At 34.2% G+C, this 27,119-nt stretch overlaps 2 protein-coding genes across 2 annotated transcripts in view; both read right to left on the bottom strand.

Moving 5' to 3' along the window:
• The window catches only part of LOC109046697 (plakophilin-1-like), a 28,171-nt gene extending 13,715 nt beyond the window's left edge, over window positions 1-14,456 (bottom strand). The window contains exons 1-3 of the mRNA XM_042751294.1: window positions 14,173-14,456; window positions 11,387-11,502; window positions 1-257 (exon numbers count right to left, since the gene is read on the bottom strand). The exon at window positions 1-257 is cut by the window's left edge and continues 4 nt beyond it. Coding sequence (XP_042607228.1) covers window positions 1-257; window positions 11,387-11,502; window positions 14,173-14,350 — 551 coding nt within the window. The 5' untranslated portion in view covers window positions 14,351-14,456. The remainder of the gene's footprint in view (window positions 258-11,386; window positions 11,503-14,172) is intronic.
• Window positions 14,457-16,216: 1,760 nt separating this feature from the next.
• On the bottom strand, window positions 16,217-26,448 carry smpd2a (sphingomyelin phosphodiesterase 2a). Its single transcript, XM_042751295.1, has 11 exons — window positions 26,292-26,448; window positions 25,968-26,107; window positions 24,572-24,668; window positions 23,320-23,396; window positions 21,586-21,679; window positions 20,344-20,433; window positions 20,148-20,230; window positions 19,930-20,062; window positions 19,738-19,842; window positions 19,305-19,458; window positions 16,217-17,050 (listed from the first exon to the last, which is right to left on the bottom strand). The coding sequence occupies exons 2-11, from the start codon at window positions 26,015-26,017 to the stop codon at window positions 16,641-16,643; spliced, it is 1,293 nt and encodes a 430-aa protein (XP_042607229.1). The 5' UTR covers window positions 26,018-26,107; window positions 26,292-26,448; the 3' UTR covers window positions 16,217-16,640.
• Window positions 26,449-27,119: the final 671 nt, after the last annotated feature.

Raw genomic sequence — 27,119 nt, 5'->3', positions numbered from 1 at the left:
GATTGGTTGGGGCCGGCAGGCAGGTTATTCTCCTGGAGTCTCATGGATTGTCCAGTTGCTCGGTTATATCGCACAGTAGAAGACCTCATCTTGGACTGCTGGGTAATTGTGCCATCTGCCTTATTCAAGGCTGGGACGCTGCCACTGCGTCTCATCCCATTGGACTGAGACTGTGCATTCCAGTTCATCTGAGACTCCCACTGGCTCTTCTGGGTTTGTCTTCTCACCGTGTTGTGCATGGACAAGCTGCGACCAGTCTGGGCAAATAAAAATCAATACTGAATAAAGCGCTAATGGATAAAGAAAAATCATGAATAAGATTAAGTCATATTTATTATCAGTATTTATATGCATACAACTTCAGCTAAATAAAAAAAAAAATATTATTAATTGACCCTTAGTTTCCACAACAACAAAAAAAAATTAAAATAGAAATGTGATGTTTGTTGTGGAAGCTTCTTTCTGTCACAGAATAAAAATCTAAAAAAAAAAATTAATTCATTTTAACTTTCTCACAATTTTGAGTGTATATCTCACAAATCTGACATTCGTCTCACAATTGCAATTTTTTTTAATCTCACAATTCAAACTTTTTTCCTCCAAATTATGTCTATATCTCACAAATGAGACTTTTGTCTCAGAATTGCGAGTTTATATCTCACAAATCTGACATTTGTCTCAGAATTTTAATCTTATCTCACAGTTCAGACATGATCATATTTGTGTTTATATCATGCAATTCTGAGTTTTTTTTTCTAAGAATGATGCATTTATTGTAATTCAGATTTTTTTTCAGAATGGTGACTTTACATCTTGCAATTGTGAGTTATTAATTGTGAGATATAAACTTCAAATTGCAAGAAAAAAAAGCATGAATTGTGAGATAAAAAGTTGCAATTACCTTTTTTATTCTGTGGCAGAAATAAGCTTCTATAGCTTTTTCATTCATTCATTTAAAGGGTGGTTGCCTGGTTTTTTTTTCAGACTTGAGTGTGTTTATGGGGTGCAGTCTAGCATGTGTTAATGCTTAGTTTAAAAAAGTAAACAAAAAAAAACATTATTTTTCACAATTTAATTTTTCACACTTTGTCCTTTCTCCTTCGAACCCTCCAATGGCTTCCTGTTTATATAAAGCCCCTCCTTCAGAAATACAGTGCCGTGAAAAGTGTTTTTTGCCCTCTTCTTGATTTTTTTGCATATTTGTCACACTTAAAAGATTCAGATCATCAAACTGTCATAGTGTGGAGAGATGAGGCAAGGATTCAAGGTGCAGGAAGAATGGGTCTTTTTAATAGTAAAATTAGCCATCAAAGGCACACCAGCTGAATATCGTGACACAAACAAATTTTTATATTATACAAAGATAATGCAAGTAAATACAAAATGTAGTTTTTAAATGATGATTTCATTTATTAAGGGAAAACACCTGTCCAAACCTACCTTTCCCTACATGCCCCCTCCTGTTAAATCATGAAAGAACTGTGATTAACCACATTACTTTAGAAAGCTGAGTTAAATTTCACTAGCCACACCTAGGCCTGTTGAATCAAGAAATCACTTAAATAGAATCTGTCTGACAAAAGAGCAACACATCATGCTGCAATCTAAAGAAATTCAAGAACAGATGAGAAACAAAATAGTTGACATGTATCAGGCTGGAAAGGGTTTTAAAGCCATTTCTAAGGCTTTGGGACTCCAGCGAACAACGGTCTGAGCCATTATCCACAAATGGAGAAAACTTGGAACAGTGGTGCACCTTCCCAGGAGTGGCTGGCCTACCAAAATTCCTCCAAGAGCACAACAACGACTCATCCAGGAGGTCATAAAAGAATCCAGAACAGCATCTAAAGAACTTCAGGCCTCACTTACCTCCATTAAGGTCAGTGTTCATGATTCAACAATAAGAAAGAGACTGGGCAAAAACGGCATCCATGGGAGAGCTACAAGACAAAAGCTATTGCTGACCAAAAAAATATCTTGATTATTCCCAACACTTTTGGGAAAATATTCTGCACAAACGCTTGATTGCAGTTGTTGCTGCAAAGGGTGGCACAACCAGTTATTAGATTTAGGAGGCAATTACTTCTTCACGTAGTGCCAGGTAAGTTTGGTCAGCTTTTTTTCCCCACAATAAATGAAATCATTATTTAAAAACTGCATTTTGTATTTACTCAGATTATCTTTGTGTACGATTAATTTGTTTTATGATCTGAATCTTAAGTTTACACAGCACTGTATACGCAATGGGCTCAAAGTGGTTAGCTGACCCAGTGTGCTGTGATTCTCTAAACCACCTAGTGCAGTCCAGAAACATCACGCCCCTCGCCTCAGTGGCATGTGCTCTGATGACGTCAATGATGTCGTCAGTATTGCTTATCAATTTGAGTCTGATTAAGACCCAAAGAATATTAGTGAAGAGGATCACGCAGAACCTGTGCAAACATGGCTCTTAATGGTATGTTTTTAGTTTGTTGTTGCCTAATACTTGTAGATACGCTGTTATTTGTAAATGCTACTGCTTATGTTAACTTTTAATATACGGTTTTATCCTGATTAAAGCTTTAATACAGCACGGCAACCGCATGCACATTCATGTTTAACAGCTCTCATAGCTATGTGTAAAAATATCTGTCTGTTTATACACAGTGTATAATTGGAACAGTTCATTGTTGGATCTGAGAGAGAGAGAGAGAGAGAGAGAGAGAGGGGTTGATGCCGATCAGGTGGAAACGAGGAACAGGATTAAGAACTGCTGCTTTAGAACACTGATTGTGAATCCATAAGAATTGTTAGAAGACAGAATTGTGATTCATATATGAATAGATGTTTTCGTGCACCCCTAGTTTTTGACAGCATGGCAACAACTCTTCCTCTTCTCTATAAAAGCAGTGCAACATGGCCTCGCCCCCTTTTTTGCGTGTTCCCAGGGGCAAGGTCTATGTAAATTTCTTGGTTTGTGACATCACAAACATAGGAAGTTACTCATTGTAGTCCCTGCAAGCTATTTTTGTAGGCATTAAACTGCCAGAATTTTAAAAGACAATATCTCCATTTGCACTGAGCTTTCAGCATCTTAAAGGGTTAGTTCACCCAAAAATGAAAATTCTGTCACCCTGTCCGCGTCACCCTACTGCCGTTTTGGAGAATATCCATTGAACTCAAACAGCGTATGCTGTTCTGTGTCAGCTGTGCCACGCAGATATGTTGTTTTCGTTCAAATCATGTTTAAGTTCAATGTAGAAAAAGTCTCTTTGTAGCGCAGCTGACACAGAACAGCATACGCTGTTTGCGTTCAGTGGCTAATCTCCAAAATTATGCTAGGGAGGAGACAAATTTGAATAAAGTCTTTTTTTCCGCATAAAATGTATTCTCGTAAAATTGCGGTTGAACCCCTGATGTCCCCTGATGGATTATTTTACCGAACTCTTTGCTACGTTTCTGGACCTTGATCGTGTTAGGATCTTTGCTGTCTATGGGAAGGTCAGAGAGCTCTCAGATTCCATCAAAAATATCTTAATTTGTCTTCTGAATATCAGAACGGCAGTCTTACGGGTTTTGGAATGACATGAGGGCATTGTTTATGCTCAAACAGCAACATTTTACACTAACTAACGTAAAAAAAGTGAAATCGCAATCTACTACCCGTTTAATTAAAATATTTCTTTTATGAGGTTTTGGCTAGTGATTGACCGATATTGATTTTTTATAACCGATACCAATTATTTGCATGTTTATGTGCCCGATAACCGATATGATGAACCGATATTTATTTACTGTTATAAAGTAAATAAATGACTGAGTGAAGTAAGAACATACTTCACTTTGCTTTTTCCTCTTTTCAGTCATCTTTCTTTTTTAAAAAAAGTGTTGAAAATTAACAGTCTTTCATGTTAAATTTAATCTTCATATTACAACAATAAAACACATTTTATTTATAAAAAACATCAACACTATTAACAATAAGCAAAATAAATGTAGAATGTCTAATTTTTTCAAATGGAGAAAATAAATAAATGACAGGAGTCATATCAACTTCATTTTAAACAACAGTTTTAGTAAGTTTATAAGTCGTTTAATAGCTACAGAGTCAATAATAATTCACTAGATAATGTTAATTTAATGAATAATATTCTCTGGAATATTTGAATATAGCAAACAAAACAGTATTTTATTCCATTTCTCAAATGGAATGTTATATAAGAATTATTAATAATGCTTGTGTCCTTCTAGATTATGAAATGCCTGCTGACAGCGTGGTTTATCAATGTAGTTACACAGAACTGTACTCAAACTGCGATCGCTCACGGACATAATAAATAGGCTAATTCATTTCCATAGAGTTGTATTTATTTAGATGTTTATTAGCGAAATAATGGTTATAAGGTAAATGTTAATACAATTTAGGGTGTTTTAAACAAGTGAATCTTGTTAAAAGTTACATTCGGTGGCCGTGCTGGAGCATTTCCTGAGCATCAACCCGGTGAGTGAACAGCAATATGAAAGCGGCTTCACGAGACTAATGATGAGCAAATATACAACAGAGAGAGAATTAAATTCAGCGCTTTTATTTCCAACATGCACTCGTTCATGGCTGTATTATTTAGCCTAACTCATGCAAAGTTACATCTTTATTGGGAGAGGATCTTGACGGATTATCTGCGTGACTCCGACTTCACGAGACTAACGATGAGCATGGACAACAGAGAAAGAATTCAATTCAGCGCTTTTATTTCCAACATGCGCTCATTAATGGCTGCAATTATTTAATTTAGGCAAAGTTACGTCTTTATTGGGACAGGATTTGAAGGATTACTTTACATGCCTCCGTGAGTTGTTCTCTATTTCTTAGAGCCAAGCTGCATAAACTACATATTAAGCATTTATGTAATGCATCTAATTTGTGCATAAATGGCTGTTATGTTAAATAAAGTTGACTAACTACAGCATATCAAGTACCTGCACACTGTTTTTGTTGTCTTGTCTCCCCTCAGACGCGCTGTAATGGCGATCCTGTGTGCAATTTGCAAAACACTCACAAGATGGTGCGTTTATCGGTGAATCCGATATTACAAAACTGATATCCGATTATTGAAAATAATGCTTAAATATCAGGAAAAATATCTGTAAATTGATTTATCGGTCGATCTCTAGTTTTGGCTACACATTTTTGATCTCATTACTTAGGTGGAGTCTGCTCCAATTATAAAACTACGACATTCTCTAGGATAACATGTATAATGCATTATGTGCTGTACTATCAAAACATTTTGACAGTTGCATTATTTTAAACACTAGTTGCATTATCTTTTCAATTTGCTTTGCTGCTGACTGCATTTCGTCTGTTTTTCTTTCCCTTTTGATTTTCCAAACTGAGTGACATTCAAAATTATTTTCTGTGGTAATGATAGAGCTTAAACATTTAACTCAGCATATTCCTTCACCACAGTCATGCAGAAAGACGGGGCAAGAAAGGCTTGTGAAAGGGAGGAGCAAACATTTCTTGAGGTCTTGAGGTCAAATACATTCAAACAAACACTACAGTAAATTGGTTCATCTGTTACTTGGTACAAGCAGCCAGACAGAAAGCAACATGGACAGGTTGTGTGACATACCCAAATCCAAAAAAAAAAAAAAAAAAAAAAAAACCCACAAACAAAACGAACTTACAATCCAGAATACATTAAATATGGGTTGGCTTGCAATAAGGATAATAAGGATAAACACGGTCTGTACTGATTACAATATGTACTGTAAATGAGTGTTTGCTGAGAGCATGAACTTGAGCATGAAATTCAAGAGATATTTAGAAAACAAACAGCTAGGCCTATAATCCAATGTTAAACATAAAGTCAATTTACCAACATTATGTTAACCATCTGGGGTCTGAGGGATTTTTTGGGGCCCTTTAGAAGGTTTGACATGCCCTGACATTTGTGTTTCAGTATCTTAAACACATATAAATGGCTAAAGTCTGATAACACTGTATAAAGCACAAACTGGGCTACAATAATATGTGAGCAGCATGAATGTACATTTTTGTGTTTTTGAGAAAACAAAGCTTATGCGTGGTTAGTGAAAAACAAAAAAAAAATTAAGTCACTAAAATAAGGCCATAAAACACATACAGAACATTTCTTCAAGACTTTTGAGAACAGGGTGTCATAGACTAGAGTTTTTCTTGCAAAATGATGTGAAAATCATTCTGTTTACTCATTCAAAGAAAACAATATATTGATTTAACATTTGTAAAACATGTTTTGTGATCGAAAAGTGATATGCAAGGGAGTGACGATGGCCATGAATATTTAGTGATTCACACCTGAGAGACAAAGGGCCTCCCATAATGAGCCATCAGTTAGTAATGGGTTTGTGAAACGGGTAAGATAGAATGTGAGGAGATAAAAATAATGGGGTTTTGTATTTGTATTTTATTTGCAACACAGTATAATCAAAATGTACATTGAAGGTCAAAGACACATTATTGAGCATACTGATCTAAACACTGAGACGTGAACAGTAACACACCTTTGTGTCATTGCTGAAACAGATCCTGTTCAAATGTTGAAACAAGTAAACCATACCTGATATTTCCAGTGTTTGCTGCTTTTTACATTGTTTCAAGAAAAAAAAATAGCCACATCATCAGTACTCATGGAGTTTATTTTACCACATTAGCCCAATGTAGTTGAACATCTGATATCAGTACAGCGCTGTCAGAGAAAAGAAGTCTTCAAAGTCTTCAAGGTATCTGGTCACCAAAAAAAAAAAAAAAAAAACATTTGTTAACATGTTGACACAGAAGAAACTATAATAGTACTCATTGGCCACTCATAACTCCTAAATAAGTAAATAATATGATTTTATAATCACAATCATGCTTTGTATTTATTATATGATACAAAAACAATTTATATCTGGGAAACTAAATTATTATTATTATTAAGCACGTCATAAACATCTACATATATTTGTGAACAGATTAGCCTGTATCACAGTAAAGTTCTGTCTAAACAGTCTTAGACTCTAACATTTAGTGTTACTTTTATATCGTATTGTTTTATATTTTATCAAACATTAAAAAAAAAACATCCATGCGTTGTGAGACATTTAGATGCAATGAAATGAAACATACTCCATAATTTTTCACTTGATTATACATTTATTCAGGAATTATAGTTTGGAAAAAGTCTAACTAGTAAAATGTGTACAAGTTATGTCATAGTAACATAATAACAGCTAATGCAAGTAGGCTAATAAAAGAAAGACTTACTCATGATATCCTCCGCTGGATCAAGCCACGAGTCACATCTCCTTTTTCTGAGGTAAATTCAAAGCTTATTCCTCTCAGCGCTTCAGCTTTTTTTGAGGCAAATACTGTCTTATTCCTCTCAGCGCTTCTTCTTCTGAGGCAAATACTGTCTTATTCCTCTCAGCGCTTCTTCTTCTTCTTTCTCTAGATATATCTCTCATGTGTGTGTGTCGAGCATTCGCTGAGTTTCAGTTCATTTTTGTGATGCGTTTCAAAATAAAGATCACAGAGACAGAGAAGGCTGAAAGCACACCCCAGTTGTTTTCTTTATTTTACAAAAGCACAAGGTTTTGTTGCTATTATGAGTGCATAATTAAAGAATACCCTTTACAGATTTGAATGATGTATTGCTCTTAGCTGTACGTTCAAAAATGACAGAGAAATTGAAGTTTCTTTAGGGGTTAACAGAAAAATATGCCACAAAACGTGCCGACGTGTTTGTCAAACCCAGAGGTTTAATACTAATATTGATATTAAACTACTAGAACTACTGATTTAAAGCCACTTCTCACGGTTTGAGCAGATGCAGTTTCTCAGGGATAGTGAGTAACTGTCTCGCTCAAGGGCACAATGGTGTAATAACTCCTTCACTCTGATCACTCGGAGCACTGACTGAGCTCTTGGATTTCCGTTACAAAAATGATCAAGATGGAGAGAAAGAAAGAAAATCTGAGGCACAGGAAAAGACTTGTATGAAGTGTAAGTGAGTGTATTGCTAAAAGGCAATTGGTTTGATTAAAAATACTCTTGGTTTAAGAGTATGAGCACACAGGAACGAAATACGAAATGAACCAAACTGTTTCAACAGTGTTCTTATTTTAATAAACTCTTTCAAATCACAATACAGAAGCCTGCTGAGTTCTGAGTGTGCTAATTCACAAATGGTGTGCTTTACATATCTACTGCAAATGAAAGGCAATGCTTAAAGAGTGACACACATTAAGATGCAGAAAAAGAAAAGAAAAAAGAGAGAAAAACAGTTGCAATTTATGTCTATCTGTCTACATTATTTATAATGCATTATTTTACATGCAAATACAATTTTAAAAAGGCATGTTTCACATGCCATCGAGTTATATTGTACATTTCAGTTTCTATCCAACATGCAAAAAAGTATGTTTACCTGAGTTATTTTAGTATCACTGAGATACTATTAGTTAGCTTAATTAGTTTTTATTCTTATATTTTCTGTTTTCATTTTATTTTTAGTTAAAATTTTTGGCCATTTTTTTTTGTCATTTATCATTTTCATTAATTTTTTTAATTTTATATTTATTTTAGTACATCAAAATAAACTAAAAGAAAATGAAAATGCTGCCTTGACAACTATCTTATTTGTTTTCTGTACTTTTTTTCGCATTTTTTTTTTTTTAGTTTTGTTTCAAGTAACAAAATTGTTTTATAGTTTTGTTTTTATGTAAACTATAATAACCCTGATGTGTATCCTTTACTTGTTATTAAGAATCTGTATGGCATTACTTTATTTCCCATTGACAGTACTACTGAACTCTTTCCCTGGAATCACACAGCCAGCTCCGATTGATTTAAGTAATATAAAATCAATGATTTACTGGTCATATGACTATGAACACAATCTATTATATCTCTGTGACTGTGATATTCTGATTGGGTGTGTTTCTTTGGCAACTGGCCATTAACACCCCTGCTAATGAAAGACTTTACTGTAAATGATTAACTTTAACCCTCCAATTTATGATGTTGATCACTAGGCAGCAATAACCTGGAACTGAGAACTGTGTCAAAATTTTTTTATAAAACTGCTACAGCACTACCAGTAGATCTAGATGAAACATGCAGGGCATAATTAAGTTGCTCTACAATAAGTTTGTTTACATGAACAGCATTGTCCTTATAAAGATCTGTATTCTGAGTAAAGGAATAGTTCATCCAAAAAAATTAAAATTTTCTAAAAATGTACTCGCCCTCAGGGCATGCAAGATGTAGATGAGTTGGGTTCTTCATCAGAACAGATTTGGAGAAACGTAGCATCACATCAGTTGCTCACCAATAGATCCTCTGCAGTGAATGGGTGCCGTCAGAATAAGAGTCCAAACAGCTGATAAAAACATCACAATAATCCACAAGTAGTCCACACCACTCCAATCCATCTTGTGAAGCAAAAACAAATCCATCATTAAGGTGTTTTACCTTCAAATGCTTCCTCCAGTGAGTCCATCAAACTCCACACACATAGGAGCAAGGGATGTAATCTACATTTCTCCAAATCTGTTCTGATGAAGAAAAAAACTCATCTACATCTTGGATGGCCTGAGGGTAAATTTGTAGCTAATTTTTCATTTTTCTGGGTGAGCCAATCAAGTATTAAACAATTATGATTTTTGTTTTCGGTAATTCTGTAATCTGCATTGCGATTTAAATCATAAAATTATTTTTCATGTCACTGACAAATACACACAAAAGTGCAAAAAGGAAGTGTTTGCATGACAATAAACTGTATATAATTCTGATTGCTATTAATATTACACAATATATACAGACACATTGCCTATGTCAAAGAAAGTTACAGTTAAGAAGTAATGACACGTTTTTCATAAATGCACAAAGCCTAAAAATAACTTCTTATCCTTTCCTTTATCAAAACATATCTATTCATTAACTCTGACACCATTCCTGCCGCTCTTATTTGGAAACTTATTTCAAAAGCTGGACTGATCAAAGTTAAACTACAAAACATTATAATCTCATAAAAAATTGACCTGTAGCTAGATTTGATCTAATATCTTGCAATAATAAACATTTTATATCTTTGCCATCATATCTTTTTAGAAGTTGCCGTTCAATAGAGCATAATAAAACAAAGTAACCCCCTCCTTACTTAGGCAATGTGTACAGAACAGATGCTGAACACAGAGCGACGAGCACATTCTTAGGTATTACGCTGCATAAACAAAATACAGTTGGTTTAAGAATATACACACAGAGGGAACAAAACGAGCAAAACTGTTCCACCAGCCTCCTTCTTCACAACAGCAACCAGCTTCATATCACAATACCACAGACTGCTGTGTTAGTGTGCTAATTCACAGATGTGGAAACTTAAATATACACTGAAAAGGAAATGCAATGCTAAAGACTGAATATCACAATCATGCTCAGTAATATTATAAGCTAAAATGAAAACCAAAAATATACAATATATTTGCATGAATAAAATACTGCAATGCAAAAAAATACCATTTTCTTTACTGTAATGTATCTGGATGTTTTTTTTTTATTTTGAATTTGTCTTTAATTCTTCAAACACTCTTCTGATTTTCTTTTAGATTATCATTACTGTAATATAGGCCTATTGGTCCAAATACAATGAACATTGTTAATGAATAAAGTTTAAAAACTCAAATAATGTACTTTTTCCCCACCACAACAGAATAATGAGAATAGTGTGTATGTGAGAGAGAGAGAAACAAATTTAAATTATAAATAATATACACCCTGTATATTTAGTCGTTAAGTAAATCAGTTAAGTACCTGATTTTGTGAGATTCCCTCAACAATATCTACAAAACAATTTGGCGTGAAAATGTTTGAATACGACCTAAAAGGTTTGCAAACACTCTGTATAATTAATTTACACTTTTAATAATTGAAATACATTTAAGGCTAATAATGGCAATATTTTATATATTAGGTCACACTAGCTGAGTTCGACAGTGCAAGCATTTCTCTTGCATTTGTGATGAAAAATGGATGCATGCAAACTGTAAAGTGTATTTAGGAGCACGAGTTTTATGAATTTTAAGCTTTCTTAAATTGTATAATTAAACATTTTAATTATCATTTTGAGAAGTCTTAAATTTGGGCATGGAAAAATGGGAATCGCTAAACAGCCCATTTTGTAAATGTCTCATTGTACAAGCACGTGTCTGCCGTGACAGTGAAACTCTGGATAACAATCATAAATCAGTGTTGTCAAGACATACAGTAACTATAAATCATGCTGCGGAGCACATAGTGTGTGTGTGTGTGTGTGTGTGTGTGTGTGTGTGTGTGTGTGTGTGTGTGTGTGTGTGTGTGTGTGTGTGTGTGTGACTTTACCATTCTGCTGTGGCTGCTTGTCATGTTGGAGCTGCTAAACTTGAAGAGTGTGTCGTTCAGTTTTGTTGGTGAGAACTGGAATTTAGGGTCGCTGTATTCTGTCACCGATGCTGGAGCTACAAGAGCAAACAAATTTACAAATGACATAATTAGACTAATTTACTAATGACTAGACTTGATAATTAATCATGATACATTTAGTGAATGTCCAGTTAAACATATATAACAATATTTATTTGAACAATGTATTTTCAAATGTTTTAAAACCCCCAGTTTCTCTTTGTTTGATTGTAGGGCTGCAAAATTTTGTAATTATAAATAAATATAACTATAATAATAATACACAATATTATTATTAATATTATATATTATTATTATTATTATTACAAAAGAAACAAATATACTATAGTAACCAAATCAAGAAATGTAAGAAAAAATTATATAATCATATTAATTTTATTTTATGGTGCATCTGTAAAATTACAATACCAATGTACAGTATGTGGCTGTCCTAATTTACAAATTGTAAAACTTTAAAACGCCAAACTTTTATTTTGACAAACACTAAACTTTATTAGGCATGTAATAATCCCATTTTAAGCCATATCAGGATTTTGTTTTTATTTCGATTAATCATGCAGCACTATCCAAATGTCTCACTTACAAGTTTAATCTAAATAGATAATTATTGTACACGTACTAACCCTTCATAATAACTTCCATTAATAGCATTAACAAACATCATTACATCAACATTATTAGTGTCAGCAGAGCGAGATGATATATTCCTAATTAAACTACAATAATAGCTTTCTAATTCTTGTATAATTACACATGCAGTATTCTGCCCATATATATATACATGCTAATAGAGAGACATATATACTATCATTATTTTACGACATCAAAGGACTGTTTACATTAATATGAGAAAACTTACATACAGCACTTAAAATACACACTTTCTCTTAAATATTAATACAATTTTATCCAAACATTTGGTGCAAAATGTTCTTTGGCAGCAACCCACATTCATCATTGAACTTCATATATTGTATATTTGCACATAAAATATTGATATGGTATGAATTAAGTCTGTTATTAAAGCGTGCAATAGAATACAACATGCAACTGTGTTAAATAAGACACATTATTCTCTCTTATTGTTCTCTTAGCAAAAACCCTTGAGATATTAAATGTAACTAAAGAGAATGAAAATCAGCAAATTTCTAAACACTGGGTGGATTATGCCTACCTAGACAGCATTTTGCGCAGCATAAGCTCACAAAAATGTGTAGGTACAGTATATTCCTGTCTAATGACTGTTTACTGTCAGTCAATGTCTGTATACTGTGACCGCGCAGACAGACATACATTAATCACAAGTGTCTGTGTTACAGTTCAAACTTGTATATTTACAGATTAACTGTAATGCTGTGATGGCCACAGAATATGTAACATTTTCAATTGTTTTAATACTTGTTAAAAAGTATACTTCTTTGGTTGTGTTGATTAACATACTAAAGCACAAGTACTTGATTATTGTGTTATTTCACATTACATTTAAAGGTAATATATTTTAAACAAACTAAAATTCGACTTCATTACAAATGTGCATTTACAAATATATTTAAATACATGATATCATTTTCAAAGGAATGGCATTAAAGTATATTCTAGTTGATCATATACGCTTTTCAGTACATTCAGCAATACACATTAACTATATTTCAAATACAATAGAATTAATTATGAAATTACATATAATGAGCTACTAAAGTGAGTCAAAAAGCTTTCTAAAGTTTGGCTAATTGCACTTAATATAAATGTTAACTGTAATACATTTTCATTGAATTGTTCAATAAATAGCATGCAATTTAGTTTTTGAAGACATTACATTCAGTTCACACTTATGTAGGCATATTCTTTTAAAGTAGCTACATAATAAGTACTCTTTGTATGAGTATGCTAAAGCGTACTTCTTTTTCAAAAGGGAAGGTTTGTTGTGTAATGTGTACTTACAATACTATTATTTTGTGATGTACATTTTTTTTTTATCAATAAATATGTTTAAAAAAAAATAGTATTGCTGACCTTTGAGTCCTTGTCGAGTGTTTACAACTCATACTTAAGGTTTACTAGAGATAAAAAACAGTGTCGCATGGCCAAAAGAATAAACTTAAATTAAAAATGTTTTAATAAATAATTACCAGACAAGTCTCAATTGTTTACTGAAAACTATATTATTCTACTACATTGTACAATATTGCCACACAGTAGACTGCAAGTTGTTTATACTTGCTTCCAGCCAAATGGAACATTAATAAATCATAATGATTTCAAAACATAACTAAAACATATCACACAGTGCGTGATATGATTATGTTTACAGTAATTTGTTATGAAACAGTGACCTGGAATTCATTGGTTACTTAAATGTAAGATGAAATGTTTCACTGCACTGTATTTAGGATGCATGCAGCATGGGATAAAATGTGTGTACATCAGCCCCAAAACTGCAGTGTAGGTATAGGATTCTAGTTCACATGGTTTGAGACACATCCCTGTCAAAAACTCTTGTGTTTGAGACATTGATTACAAATGAATGCAGTTTTGCCTGCTTGAACTTGCTAATGAAAAATAAATCAATAAATGTTTTCATGCAGATACTGCCAAACAAGCATGCATTCCTTGTTAGTGAAGTTTATTAAAGTTGTGAGATTTATTTCACGCTGTCTCGCTGGTATTATAACTAATGCATTTGCGCATATGAACAGCGCACTTACTTGTTGGCGACGGAATGGAGTCATTCTTGACCATCTTCGACTTGCTTCTCTTTATGGTGTTCACCTGCTCCAGGACGCGCTGCTGCCCCGTCCGCTGATTTTTGTCGGAGGGCAGCACCAGAGAGGTGTCCTCCGAAGAGACGGTACCCAGAGCCGAGCGAATCGGTTCGGCGGTCATCGCTGCTCTCAGTGGTTCTGCTCGCACCTTCGGTCAAACCCGAGAACAGCGATCTGCCTCCGGCTGCGGTTATAGCGAGAGTCCACACCTATGGTCACGCCCAGGTGATGTGTCGCGCTGCGGACCAATCACAGGTCCACATTCACTTTTTAAACCTGTCAATTACATGGCGTTTCCTAGAAACCCGGTATAAAAAAATCTTTTTTTTTTTTTAATACATAGTGATTGAAAAGAATTGACATAAACTGGCTGAAGATTCATTCATTCATTTATAAATGAATTATTTATAAATGGCCTATATATAGTTATCCAATTTTTGTTCCCCTGAGAAACACTGAGTTCACTTTGAGTTAGAAGGATAACCTGTTTTTCAATGCTTTACTGAGTGAACTTTGCGTTCCCTTGCAAAAGTTGCATTCTCTCGTAAAAGTCTTGCGTTCCAAACAGATATTTTGCGTTCTCTCCCAAAAGTCTTGTGATCCAAAAATAAACTCTGCGTTCTCTCCCAAAATCTTGCGTTCCAAAGAGAAACTCTGCGCTCTCTCGCAAAAGTCTTATGGGCAAATTAGCGCGAGAGCGCAAATCCAAAACAGCGCCGATGGGCGTGGAAATTTCTGCACGTGATTTTACTAATAATGCGCAAAAATAAAATAATAATAATAAAAAGAAAATAACTGAAATTACATTTATTATAATGTTCCAAAGTTTACATACCCTTAATTAAAGCAGCGATATCATGAGTTGCATCAATGTCTGCTTGCAGCCTTGTGTGAAAGTTGTCTAAGAGTTCCAGAATTATGACTATTTCTGCCTATCTATAGAAACATGCTTGTTATAGTCATTAAAGCGTGATATGTGTTTATTGGATGATGTAATGTTCTCATACTCCAGTGTGGATGATGGGAGATGGTAATGACTGAGTGCCCAGTCTCTGGCATCACACTTCAGTGACAGATCTTGCAGGTGCCAGCACTCCTACGATGTCTGACATTCACTCACCAGTGTACAACACAGTATAACTGTATATGCTTCAGTATATGACAATCCATGACTCGGCTGTCAGGATCAAACACACAACAAGTGCTGTAACTCTATATTATAATTAGCCCTTCTTTTAAACAACCGCACCCAGAAATATTATTTCTCCTACTATTTTGTTATGTAACAAAAGGGCTAAGATGTTAATTATTGTCTTAATTATTGTTATGGTAATGGTTTCCTAATCTACTTAAATATTATAAAAACCTACTAAGCCACAATCTTTACTTGTGTTAATTGCTATTGAAGTCTGCTGTAGCATTATTAGGCTTGGCATAAAATATTAATGCGTCCTGCAGAAAAATCTATTAAAAAATCTACCTGATCAAATCTATTTGCTTAAATAGATCAAAAACTATAATAATATTTTTCCTCTAATTTTTGTAGAATTATTATGCATGGATATATGACCTTATATTAGGCTTTAAAAAATATTATGTAAACTGTCCAAGAGGTAAGATTTATTTATTTATTTTAATTAAAGGTTAAGTTATTGTAGCTGATTGTTTAGAATATTTTTGGAAGAAAATGAAAGCTAAAAATTAAAATAGCTTGCTAACCACAGACAACAAATGTTGGCTAAAAGGATACAGACTAGCTACTTATACTCAGAAACTACACTGTTATTGTTCACTTTTCAGCTCCACAAGTCAGATATTAATTCATCACACAAATTTCATTTCATAACAATGGCAAAATATTAGTTTTATTTTGCCTATAACCTCTACGGACCCTTTCATCATTTATGCTCTTGCATTCAAGAGCAAGAGCACTCCCTTGTGGAAAGGGGGTGAATTATTTAAAACACCCTACAGTAAATATGAAAATGCTTCAGAATAGTGATTTATTTATTCATGATTATGATGAAATGACATTCAAACAGAGTTTATAATGCCTAAAATGTGGTCTAGTAATACCTCAACAACAAACAGTTAAACAAAAATTGACTTAAGTCTCTTTTGAGTTACATTAAAATATCAGAACGCACACTGTTCGGAGTGTCTTACGCATAGACAAGCACAGAATTAAATAACTCGCCCTCACGGAAACAAACAGGGCTTTCCATTCCAGCCTTCAAGATTTTCAGTTCGTTAAAATGCAAAGAGCAGCAGCTCTGTGATGATCAATCTGTCTATTCACTGAGCTGAGGTAGGTATAGCCTCAGAGCACTGATCTCGGATCAGCTCTTCACGTTATATCTTAACAGCTATAATGTAACACTGAGGTACAGTAACCTGATCCCGATCCAACCTTACTCCTCCCGTTTAAAAGGACTCAGCGGCTGGATCTCTGGAGAACCATCCAAGGATGAAGATCCAGACAGCTGACATCCTGTCAGTTTAGTCTGGAGGTCATTAGAGGTCAGCATCATCTGGTCTTCAGTCTCTTTCAGGACTTTGATGTGTGTGGTGAAGAGCAGGTAGAGCAGAGCTCCAGAGAGGAGCAGGACCATGCAAACGGCTCCCAGAAGCCCCAGCGTGCTGAAGGAGCAGGAGCAGGAGCAGGGCAGGAAGGCCATAGCCAGCGGCAGCAGCAGTAACAGCAGAGCACCGAACATCAGATGCATGGCTTTGTCCCGCAGGGCCTCGGTCTGACACAGGCCTTCCTTCACCAGCGCACGCGCCTCTGCCACCACCTCCATCTGCTCTGATACAGCCAGCGCTGGAGGAACACAGGCGATACAGAATAAAAATTAATTACACCTTCAGTTTGCTTTCATTGAAATCAAAATATCATTGTTTCAGTGTCTGTTGTTATTTTCTTCAATATGTCATCCCTGCAGATTCTGTGACTTTTTTCCTCTTTAAAAATAATGGTTTGATCTTCCTTGAACATCATATTGATGGTGGTGACATCATAGACTACCATTCAAAAGTTTGAATTTAGTTTTTGAAAGAAGTCTTTTATGCTCACCAAGTCTGTAAAAACAGTAATATTGTGAAATATTATTACAATTTAAAATAACTGGGTTCTATGTTCATATATTTTAAAATATAATTTATTCCTGTGATGTGCAGCTGAATTTTCAGCATCATTACTCCAGTCTTCAGTGTCACATGAGCCTTCAGAAATCATTCTAATATACTGATCTGCTGCTCAAATACATTTCAAATTTTTAATTAATTATAAATTATATTATCATGAAAATATTATACATTTTTCATGATTATTTGATGAACAGAATTTATCTGAAACATAATTTCTTTGTAACATTAAAAATATCTTTACTGTTCTTTTTTTAAAAAATCAATTTAACACAATTTTAATTAGAAAATAGTGTATATTTTGGACAGTGTTTATCAGTACTTCTTTATGTTTGCACTCATGGCCTCGTCATGTTCAGTAAATCATCTCTATATCTTAGAAGGATGGGTCGCTCTGATCTATCACAAACACTCCCCAAACCAGTAAAACCGACAGTACATACCATAACACTCATAACAATCACATATCCGGTATCCTGTAGTTAGTCCAGTACTCCAGTTTTCCCACATTCTTTTTGCCAACTGATGCAAAATTCCTCCATCTCTCTCTTATAAGAATCTAAATCCTGGCTCACAAGTAAACGTTGCTCTACCAACATTTATCTGTGCACCACCAGAATCATGCTTTGGTAGCTTTTTATCTTCCTGAAGTCTTGTTGTTATCAGATAAAGAAAAGTTAGTGTAAATTGTTATAGGAACATATACATATGCTGTGCAGTAAATTCAAATAAACACATGAAATTTATAGCGTAGTCACTGTGATGGCAATTATTTTGGCAAATATAGATTTTGTTTGCAATTCCATTTTCAGTGTGGAAGTCCAACAGTCTTATTTAAACATGTTAACCACACAAGAAAACCAAGAGATCACGTGACACTGAAGACTGGAGTAAAAAGTTGCATTGCAGCAATAAATTAAATGTAAAAATATAGTACAACAGTTATTTCAAATTTCAATAATATTTCACGGTAGTGTTAACAAAAACCTAAACGTAACTACTGTATGATTGTAATTGTAAAATAAACTATAAAAGTTGTGTATTTTTGTACAACCCAAGCCGTACAATACCATATCTTGTACCAACGATTAAAGGGATAGTTCACTCAAAAATTACAATTTCCCCATGATTTACTCATCCTCAAGCTATTCTTCTGTCAGATGAATACAATAGTTATATATATAAAAAATGTCTTGGCTCTTAAAAGCTTTAAAATGGCAGTGAATGGGTGTCGAGATTTAGAAGCAAAATAAAGTGCATAAATCCATGATAAAAAGTGCCCCACATGGCTCCAGGAAAACAAAACTCAGGTCACGAATTAGAAGTACAAAACAAGGATTTGTAAAGAAAAATGTTGGAGAATTTCAACATAAGCCAAGAGGAGTTTTGGTTTTCCTTTGCTGTAAACAAAACTTGGTTCTCACGAGACTAGCATTTTCTCTACGCTTACGTCCTCCGTCCTCCGTTGGGCGCCACTCTCTCGTGAACGCTTGTGCAGTTAGCAGATGCTAGCGATTACGAGTTATGAAGTTTTAAATATGGATATTTTTATTATACAAACACATTGCTTCAGAAGGACCTTTATTATCCCCGGAGCCATGTGGAACACTTTTTATGATGGATGGATGCACTTTTTTGGGCTTCAAAATCTTAACCACCCTTCACTGCCATTATAAAGCTTGGGAGATTTAAAATAACTCTGATTATAATTGTCTGAAAGAAGAAAGTCATATACACCAAGGATGGCTTAAGAGAGAGTAAATCATGAGGTAGTTTTCATTTTTGGGTGAACTATCCTTTTAAGAGTTGAGAGTCATGAGAGTGTGCTGGTGTTATGCATGCATAAAAACTGCACTGAAGCAGTGTTTCATTGTTTATACTGATGTGAAATGCTTGTTTTTGCTGCTCTGAGAACAAATCTGAGTACTCACTGTCGCTCGATCCACGCTGTCTGCTGTCCTCTGAGTGCAGCAGGGCAAATTCAGCAGTCAGAGCCTCATGGTCAGAATATGGAAAGGGTTTGTCAGCCACTGGCCCCTTGGTGGTAGAAAGAGACTCACATTTCATGGTCACTCTCTGAGAGCCCTGCACAAGAAAAAGAACAAACATAAACACCAATGTTCAGTATGGCATATAAAAAAGCAGTGTGAAAAACCGTAACACATTTTATTTCAGGATTCTTTGATGAATAGGAGGTTCAAAAGAAGAGTAATAATTTGACATAGAAATCTTGTGCAACATTATAAACATCTTTACTGTCACTTTTGATCACTTTAATGCATCCTTGCTGAATAAAACTATTAATTTATTTCAACAAAAATGTGTGGTCATATATACATTGAATTTCTTCAGCTATTATTTTACCTTCATGAGAATGTAGTCAATTCTGATGCCCTTCTCAAAAGGAACAAGATCTTGCTTCTTTGTGAAGTGATTGTCTGCTATTAGTGTGTGACCATCTTCACAGCCCTGCCGAGAGCAACACACAGTGATGATTCCAATAAAAACAGGGCACGCAAACAAACTGAATAAGCATGTAACAGGAAGTGTGCTCACATCAAACGTGTCTGTTTCAGTGTAGCAGTCTCTGAGCCCAGTGTGGGATCTGAGGAGACGGTTTCCCAAGTCCTGAGGATGCATGTTCAGATCCCCTCCCAGAACCACCAGATCTGCTCCACAGGACGTGTGGCTAAAGAGGCCGCACCGTGTGAGTTTACTAAAAGCATGTGACCTCTTTTCTTTATGACACATTAAGAAAACACACTTTCTCTTACCGCACGAACTGCAGCAGTTCCCATGACTGCACTGTTCTGTGGGACAGGTATTCATCTTGAGCCCTGGAGTACTCTGCATGTAACTGAGAGGAAAGCAGTATCATTACTGAAGGTGCATCGTCTCCAGTTACTCATTGAGAAGAACACACCTCAAGACCTACTAAAGCCAGATAAGACTTTAGAGAGAGTGACTTACATGAGTAACATAGACGTGCGCCTTTAATCCAGAAACGTCTACAATGACCAACCCGACTGCTTTGCCTCCAAACCAGTCGCCATGGCGCAGCTGAGATGACCACACACACACACACACACACACACACACACACACACACACACACACACATAAAAAATTTAATGTGATTCATGCTGTGCTAAAACTTTGTTACATGAATCATTGCACCATAAAGAAACAACATATCAGATTCCTCTACAAAAGCTAGTCACATTGTGGAAAAAGTATACTTTAACATACTTTCATACAGAGTACATAATATACTGAAACGGAATGCAATGTTTTCATCCACATTCAATTCAATTAAATAAAAAATGCATTCATAGTTTAAACTCATATTAAATGCAATTAGCTGAACTTTAAGTACATGACTTAGCATGTATATAATTACATGTAATTACATAATTCTATTGTCTACTGATATTTGGTTAAAGCGTAATGATGAATGAAAATATAGGCTGCTATATATCTTGCACATCATGTATTTAAATATATTTGTAATTACACATTTGTAATGATGACGCTGCAATTTAGTAAATGTAAAATATTAAATGTAATATTGAATAATATTTCATTAAGCATTTTAATTTCATTAATATTAAATAATATTTAATGTATTTAATATATATTTCAAATATTAAAATATTTAATGTTTTACTAATAATTTAATCTATCTATCTATCTATCTATCTATCTATCTATCTATCTATCTATCTATCTATCTATCTATATATATATATGAATATATATATATATATATATATATATGTATGTATGTATCTATGTATGTATGTATAAAACTATAACCTTCTGACAAACATAAAGTATGATGTAAATAAATACTAAATTCTGCTGCTTTGTTTGGCCAAGGCTTTTCTTAGACTCTCTTCTACTGATGTGCAACTCTAACAAACAGTGATAAGCAGTCAGCTGCTCACTATCATAAAATAAACCTTGACAGGCTAATCAGAATCCCAGTGTGCAGACATATAAATAAAGAAATTGACATGAAATACAAATATGAGTTTACATTATGTGAGAAGAAAGAAACTCCGGAGTGATATGAGAGAAATAGTTTGAAACTAGCAGCACTATTTAGGACAACTGGGACAAAAAAAAATCTGTTATATAGTTTAGTGACATTATACAAAATATTTGAGGGCAGTTTGACCAATCAGCATGAAGTACACAGAAATAGCTTACCATATATGGGTAGCCGTTGAGAGAGTACTGGTAGAGCAGAGCGTCCTGGATCCTGTGTCTGGAGAACACAGCAAGCCCACTGCCAATCACTCCACTGTCAAAACATACCAGAACACACAGCTACTAAATAACATTTGTCTTCAGGTATCTCTTGCTGTATATATGCCAACAATCACACAGCTGCACTTACTTTTCTAGTATCATTAGGGAGACTGAAGACAAAAATCTTTAGTTTGTCTCTCATCTACACACTTAAGACTATGGTTATTATGTTGATTACATACTACTTTCCTTTCTTTTGAACATATTGGCAGTCTTTGTTTTGTGCGGATATAATAAAGGAACAGTTCACCAAAAAATTAAAATTCACTCACCCTCAGACCATCCAAGATGTAGATGAGTTTGTTTCTTGTTTCACTTGCTCACCAATGGATCATTTGCCACCAGTGATGGATTTGTTTATTGCAAGCATGCAGCTTTTCACAAGACATTAACTGATGGACTGAAGTGGTGTGGATTACTTGTGGATTATTGTGATGTTTTTATCAGCTTTTTGGACTCTCATTCTGACGGCACCCATTCACTGCAGAGCATCCATTGGTGAGCAAGTGATGTGATGATACATTTCTCCAAATATGTGATTATGGAACAAACGCATCTACATCTTGGATAGCCTGAGGGTAAATTTTCAGCAAATGGTCATTTTTGGGTTAAATATTCCTTTAATACATCCCTTATTATTTATTCATTTTACGATGGTGAATAAGCAGAGCGTAAAGGTTGCTTCAAAACCAATAGTGAAAATGTGGGTTAAGGATTTGTAATAGTAATAGCAGATACCACCAATAATGTGAAAAGCCACAAGCTTCTAATTCCCTTCATGCTTTGGGGGGAGTCTAAGAGTGTTGAAGTGTTTTCTGTAGATAGTACTGCTTCTTTGATAAGAGAGATGATTACAAATTCTGCCAAATCAGCTTTATTGATTGCATGCTTTTTAAGATCAATGCTTATTTTTTTTTTGTCTCATAAACATAAGGATAAGATATAAAGGTCAATGAGAAGACTCAGAATATGATGGAATGTTGAAACAAAGAATATATATATATATATATATATATATATATATATATATATATATATATATATATAGCTTCTTATATATATATATTTAGCTTCTTAAAGGGATAGTTCACCCAAAAGTAATTTAAAAAGTCTTAATTTATTCACTTATTCAAGTTGTTCCAAAACCATATGCTTTCTTCTATGAAACACAAAAGGAGAACTTTTGAAGAATGTCCAACCTGCTCTTTTCCATACAATGAAAGCAGACACCAAAATGAAGGGACACCAAAGACTTTAGTTCTTTTGTGTCTTGTTACCAAATGTGACACACATTTTTAGTAAATAACTTTAATGTTGGTCTGTTCCTGACAGAATGCTATTACGGGCTTCTAAATTTATCCTTTTGTGTTTCCACGGAAGAAGAAAAAAAATACATATGGGTTTGGAACGACACAGGGGTGAGTAAATGATGACTGGATTTTTTTAGTTTTGGGTGAACTCTACTCTTAGTGGGGATTTTATTTCCCGCCTTTTTCTCTCTGGAATGTGTGAGAGCGTCTAGCCGCTTGATCGCTGATCAGAAGGTTTCAAAGTCTCTCTTTCAAAATCCCAACGGCTTTGAAGTACAAAGCAGCATTCAAAGTCCCTCATGTCACAGCGAGTTGAACTGACCTCTTGAAATAGTGCGTATAAGGATGAGAGGAGGACAGCTTTCTCTTCAGGAAAAGGAAATCTCTTTCACTCCATACCTAGAACAATGATAAAGATCCTTAGATCAGTAAAAAATTAAGTTTATGTGTATGTCTAGCTAGCATAGTAAATTTATAAAGACAATTAAAAAAGGGGGGTGGGGTTCATATGTGCACACAGTGCATAGGTTTTCTGGTCTCTTACACTGTGTTCTAAGAGTAAGGATTTTATTTTTTTAGAAATCACAAAGAGCAGTACAATATTTTGTAGAGAAAAATTACATTCACTTCAAAAACATCCCATTACTTTTGAAGAACTCATTAACTTATGGCTCAGAGTAATTAAGATTTTTATTGCTTTATAATGAAATCTCTTATAAAGACTGCATTTATTTGTTAAAAATATTGTGAATTATTATTACAATTTTAAAAGGTTTTCTGTTTGAATATATTTTGAAATCTGATGTATTCCTGTAATGTAAAGCTGAATTTTCAGCATCATTACTCCAGTCGTCAGTGTCACATGATCCTCCAGAAATCATTAAAAACAGTTGTGCTGCTTCATATTTTTGTGGAAACTGTGCTACATTTTATTCAGGATTCTTTGATGAATAGAAAGTTCACTGACTAGCATTTACTTTAAATAGAATATTTTGTAACATTATAAATGTATTTGTTGTTGTTTTTGTTCAATTTAATGCATCCTCACTGAATAAATGTATTAATTATAATTATTATTTATTAATTTATTTTATTTAGCCCAAAACTTTGACTGGTAGTGTATTATGCTTTCCATAAAATTATTAAGCAGCAAAAACCAAATCAGCATATTATACTGATTTCTGAAGGATCATGTGACACTGAAGACTGGAGTAACGATGCTGAAAATTCAGCTTTGATCACAGGAATAAATTACATTTTAAAATATATTCAAAAAGTAAACAGTTATTTTAAATAGTAATATATATATATATATTATTTTTTGCAATATTACTGAATCTTTGATCAAATAAATGCAGTCTCCTTGAATATAAGAGACTTCTTTCAAAAACATTAAACACTTTTACCAACCCCAAACGTTGTAACCAGCCACTACCACATATCTGTTTGGGACACAGTGTTATTCGTCCATCAGGGAAATGAAGCAAAATGAAGTGCTAAAGCCAAAGGGGCACTGAATTAATCCCTAAAGACAGTCAGAGGATAAAGGGGTTAAAGTGTACAGTAAAACCCACTTCCTGTAACAGGGCGATGTCGTGCTGCTCTTGGCACAGTAATTCTCCGATCATCTCATACCGCTGTGTACAGAGTTGACTGAAGAATCGAATTCCCCTGAAAAACACAAAACTATGGTCACTACTGTCTACCCACATACAAAACCCCAACAGCATGTATTGTGTACACATATGCAGACATTATGCTCCACATATTAACACAGCTGACGTCATCATTTCACAGCTCCATCCCATGGATGCTTTACTGATCTGCTGTGTCATCTAAATCAGGGGAAGTATTAAAACCCACATTTTCTGTCTCAGCTACAATTACAGTCTACATTATTACATTCTTCTGTTCTGGAACAAGGTGCTGACATTGTTGACATCAGCAGAGCAGGAGGCCCACACTGTATGTCATGTGACCGCCGCAGCTCATGAGCTTTCACCTTCATACTTATAACAAAAACCTAAAACCATTTACATACACACACACACACAAAAAAAAACACAAACACACACACACACACACATATAAATATATATAAAAAAAAAAAAAAAAAATACACACACACAATTATTAATATTAATTTTTGGGAACTTTTATATATGCAAAGGTTTTCTGTTCTCTGAACACACGTCTTAAGAGTAAGGTTATATAATAGTTATATAATAGAGAGCAATAGCAATGCAAAATTTTGGAGCTGAGCCATACTACTACTACTAATACATTCCATTCAAAAAGTGTCCATTATTTATGAAGATTTGATTATTTTTAGTGCCATCTGAAGGCCCGGAAACCACTATTTTAAAATTAAATATATCAGGGCTATTACTGTTAACTACAAATAAAACCATAAAAAATTGTTAGTTGAAATAATAATAAAAAAACACACAAACACACACACACACACACATATATATATATATATATATATATATATATATATATAACTAATAAAAATGACAAAAATACAACAAAATTAAAAATTAAAAAAAAAAATTATATTCCAAAACATACTATTCCATAACACTACTGTATATGCAACACTCAAAAAGTCTTCAACAATTTTCTTATTTACTATTCTAGTCGAATAGGGTTAATGCAGAATAATGAAATAAGCTAGAATTAGACAACATTATTTTGCTAAAGCTCAAAACTGAATGAAAACTGCTCATTTATCTAATAAAACTACTATATTGTCTAGTTAAAAAAAACCTGTATTTGTACACGTAGACGTGTGCAGCAAACCCATAAAATATTCATAAATAAATCCATGCATAATTAACTCAATAAATTAACACAGCGAGTTGCATTTCTCCCCCATTAAAAGCAGTTGACATAGTTTCGGAGCGCTCCCGATACAAACGCGTTTTCTGTGCGTGATTTTGACGCGCATGCATCATGTGAGCTCACCAGCAGTTGAGAGAGAAGACGCGCAGTCTGGAGGGCCGCTCTGTTGCCATGGTGCGGCGCAGCTCGGGCTTCAGGCACTCAGTCAGTCAGAGAGCGGCGAGCGCTTTAAAGTCCGCTGGCTCTGGAGGCGGAGCTTCAAACTAATCCACAAAGCAGCCAAACTCAGGGACATTTCAAACCTTGCTGTTTATTCATTCATTCAAACGATCTGCATTAACAGTAAGAATTAGTTTGAACTACAATAACTAACAGCTTAGCCAAAAGGGGTCAGGCATACTTTATAGTCTTTTTATTTATTTATTTATGTTTAAGTCTTGTAAATACCTGCATGGGACTGGGGCTCAAATCGATGCTCCGCGTGCGCTCCGCTCGCGCTCTTTCTGAGCGCATGACGGGATTCTCTCACTGACTGATCGATAATCATCATCGTCCCGTTAAATGACCTCCACTGTATTCACTGTATCACCCAACATTACACAGCACAGTGCAGCTCATGCGCATGCCATACTGCATAGAAACACCTGAGTGCATTATGGGTAATGTAGTTAACTCACTGAATCCCACATATTATCACAGGTAAGGGTTCGGTAACTGCAGTAAATACAGTAAATGTTTAAGAAATTGCTAACAATTAATAGTTTAAATAATAACCATAATCATGTATTACATATAGATGTAATATTATTATACATATGAATTATTATCGTATAGTAGGCTACTTTCTGAACTCTGTCAGTGTCAAAACAATATGCTTACATTAGAGTATGTATTTATATAAAAGCAGAAGCAGTTCTTCATTAATTTAATCTGGTCCAGCTCAGACAGTTTAACATTATTAATTTTATAAAAATATAAAAAAAAATATATATATATATATATATATATATATATATATATATAATATATATATATATATATATATATATATATATATATATATATATATATAATAAAATAATAAAGTTAGGCATTACTCAGTAAGGATTTGCTTAGAGTAATTAATCAATTCCACTAATAATGCTTATTGATATACTGTTTCTTTTTTATATCAACAAAAACTATTTTATTTCCTGTAAAATTACATCATTGAGGACAGAGGGAAAACCTATAACCTGGTTACAAATGTAATCAATAATCCTCTTTAAACTTCAA

This window comes from Cyprinus carpio, chromosome B23, assembly GCF_018340385.1.
Source record: "Cyprinus carpio isolate SPL01 chromosome B23, ASM1834038v1, whole genome shotgun sequence".
Classification (NCBI taxonomy): Eukaryota; Metazoa; Chordata; class Actinopteri; order Cypriniformes; family Cyprinidae; genus Cyprinus; species Cyprinus carpio.
Note: the sequence above shows the minus strand (reverse complement) of the source record. Positions and strands in the feature narration are given on the sequence as shown.

Bases quoted from the DNA above. Each gene is read 5' to 3' on its own strand.
- smpd2a (XM_042751295.1), bottom strand. From the start codon at position 26,017: ATGGCAACAGAGCGGCCCTCCAGACTGCGCGTCTTCTCTCTCAACTGC. The intron at 23,397-24,571 runs GTGGGTTTTACT...TCATTGTTCTAG, and splicing joins ACATCGCCCTGTTACAGGAA to GTATGGAGTGAAAGAGATTT. The intron at 19,459-19,737 runs GTAAAATAATAG...TTTCTTGTGCAG, and splicing joins TTGACTACATTCTCATGAAG to GGCTCTCAGAGAGTGACCAT.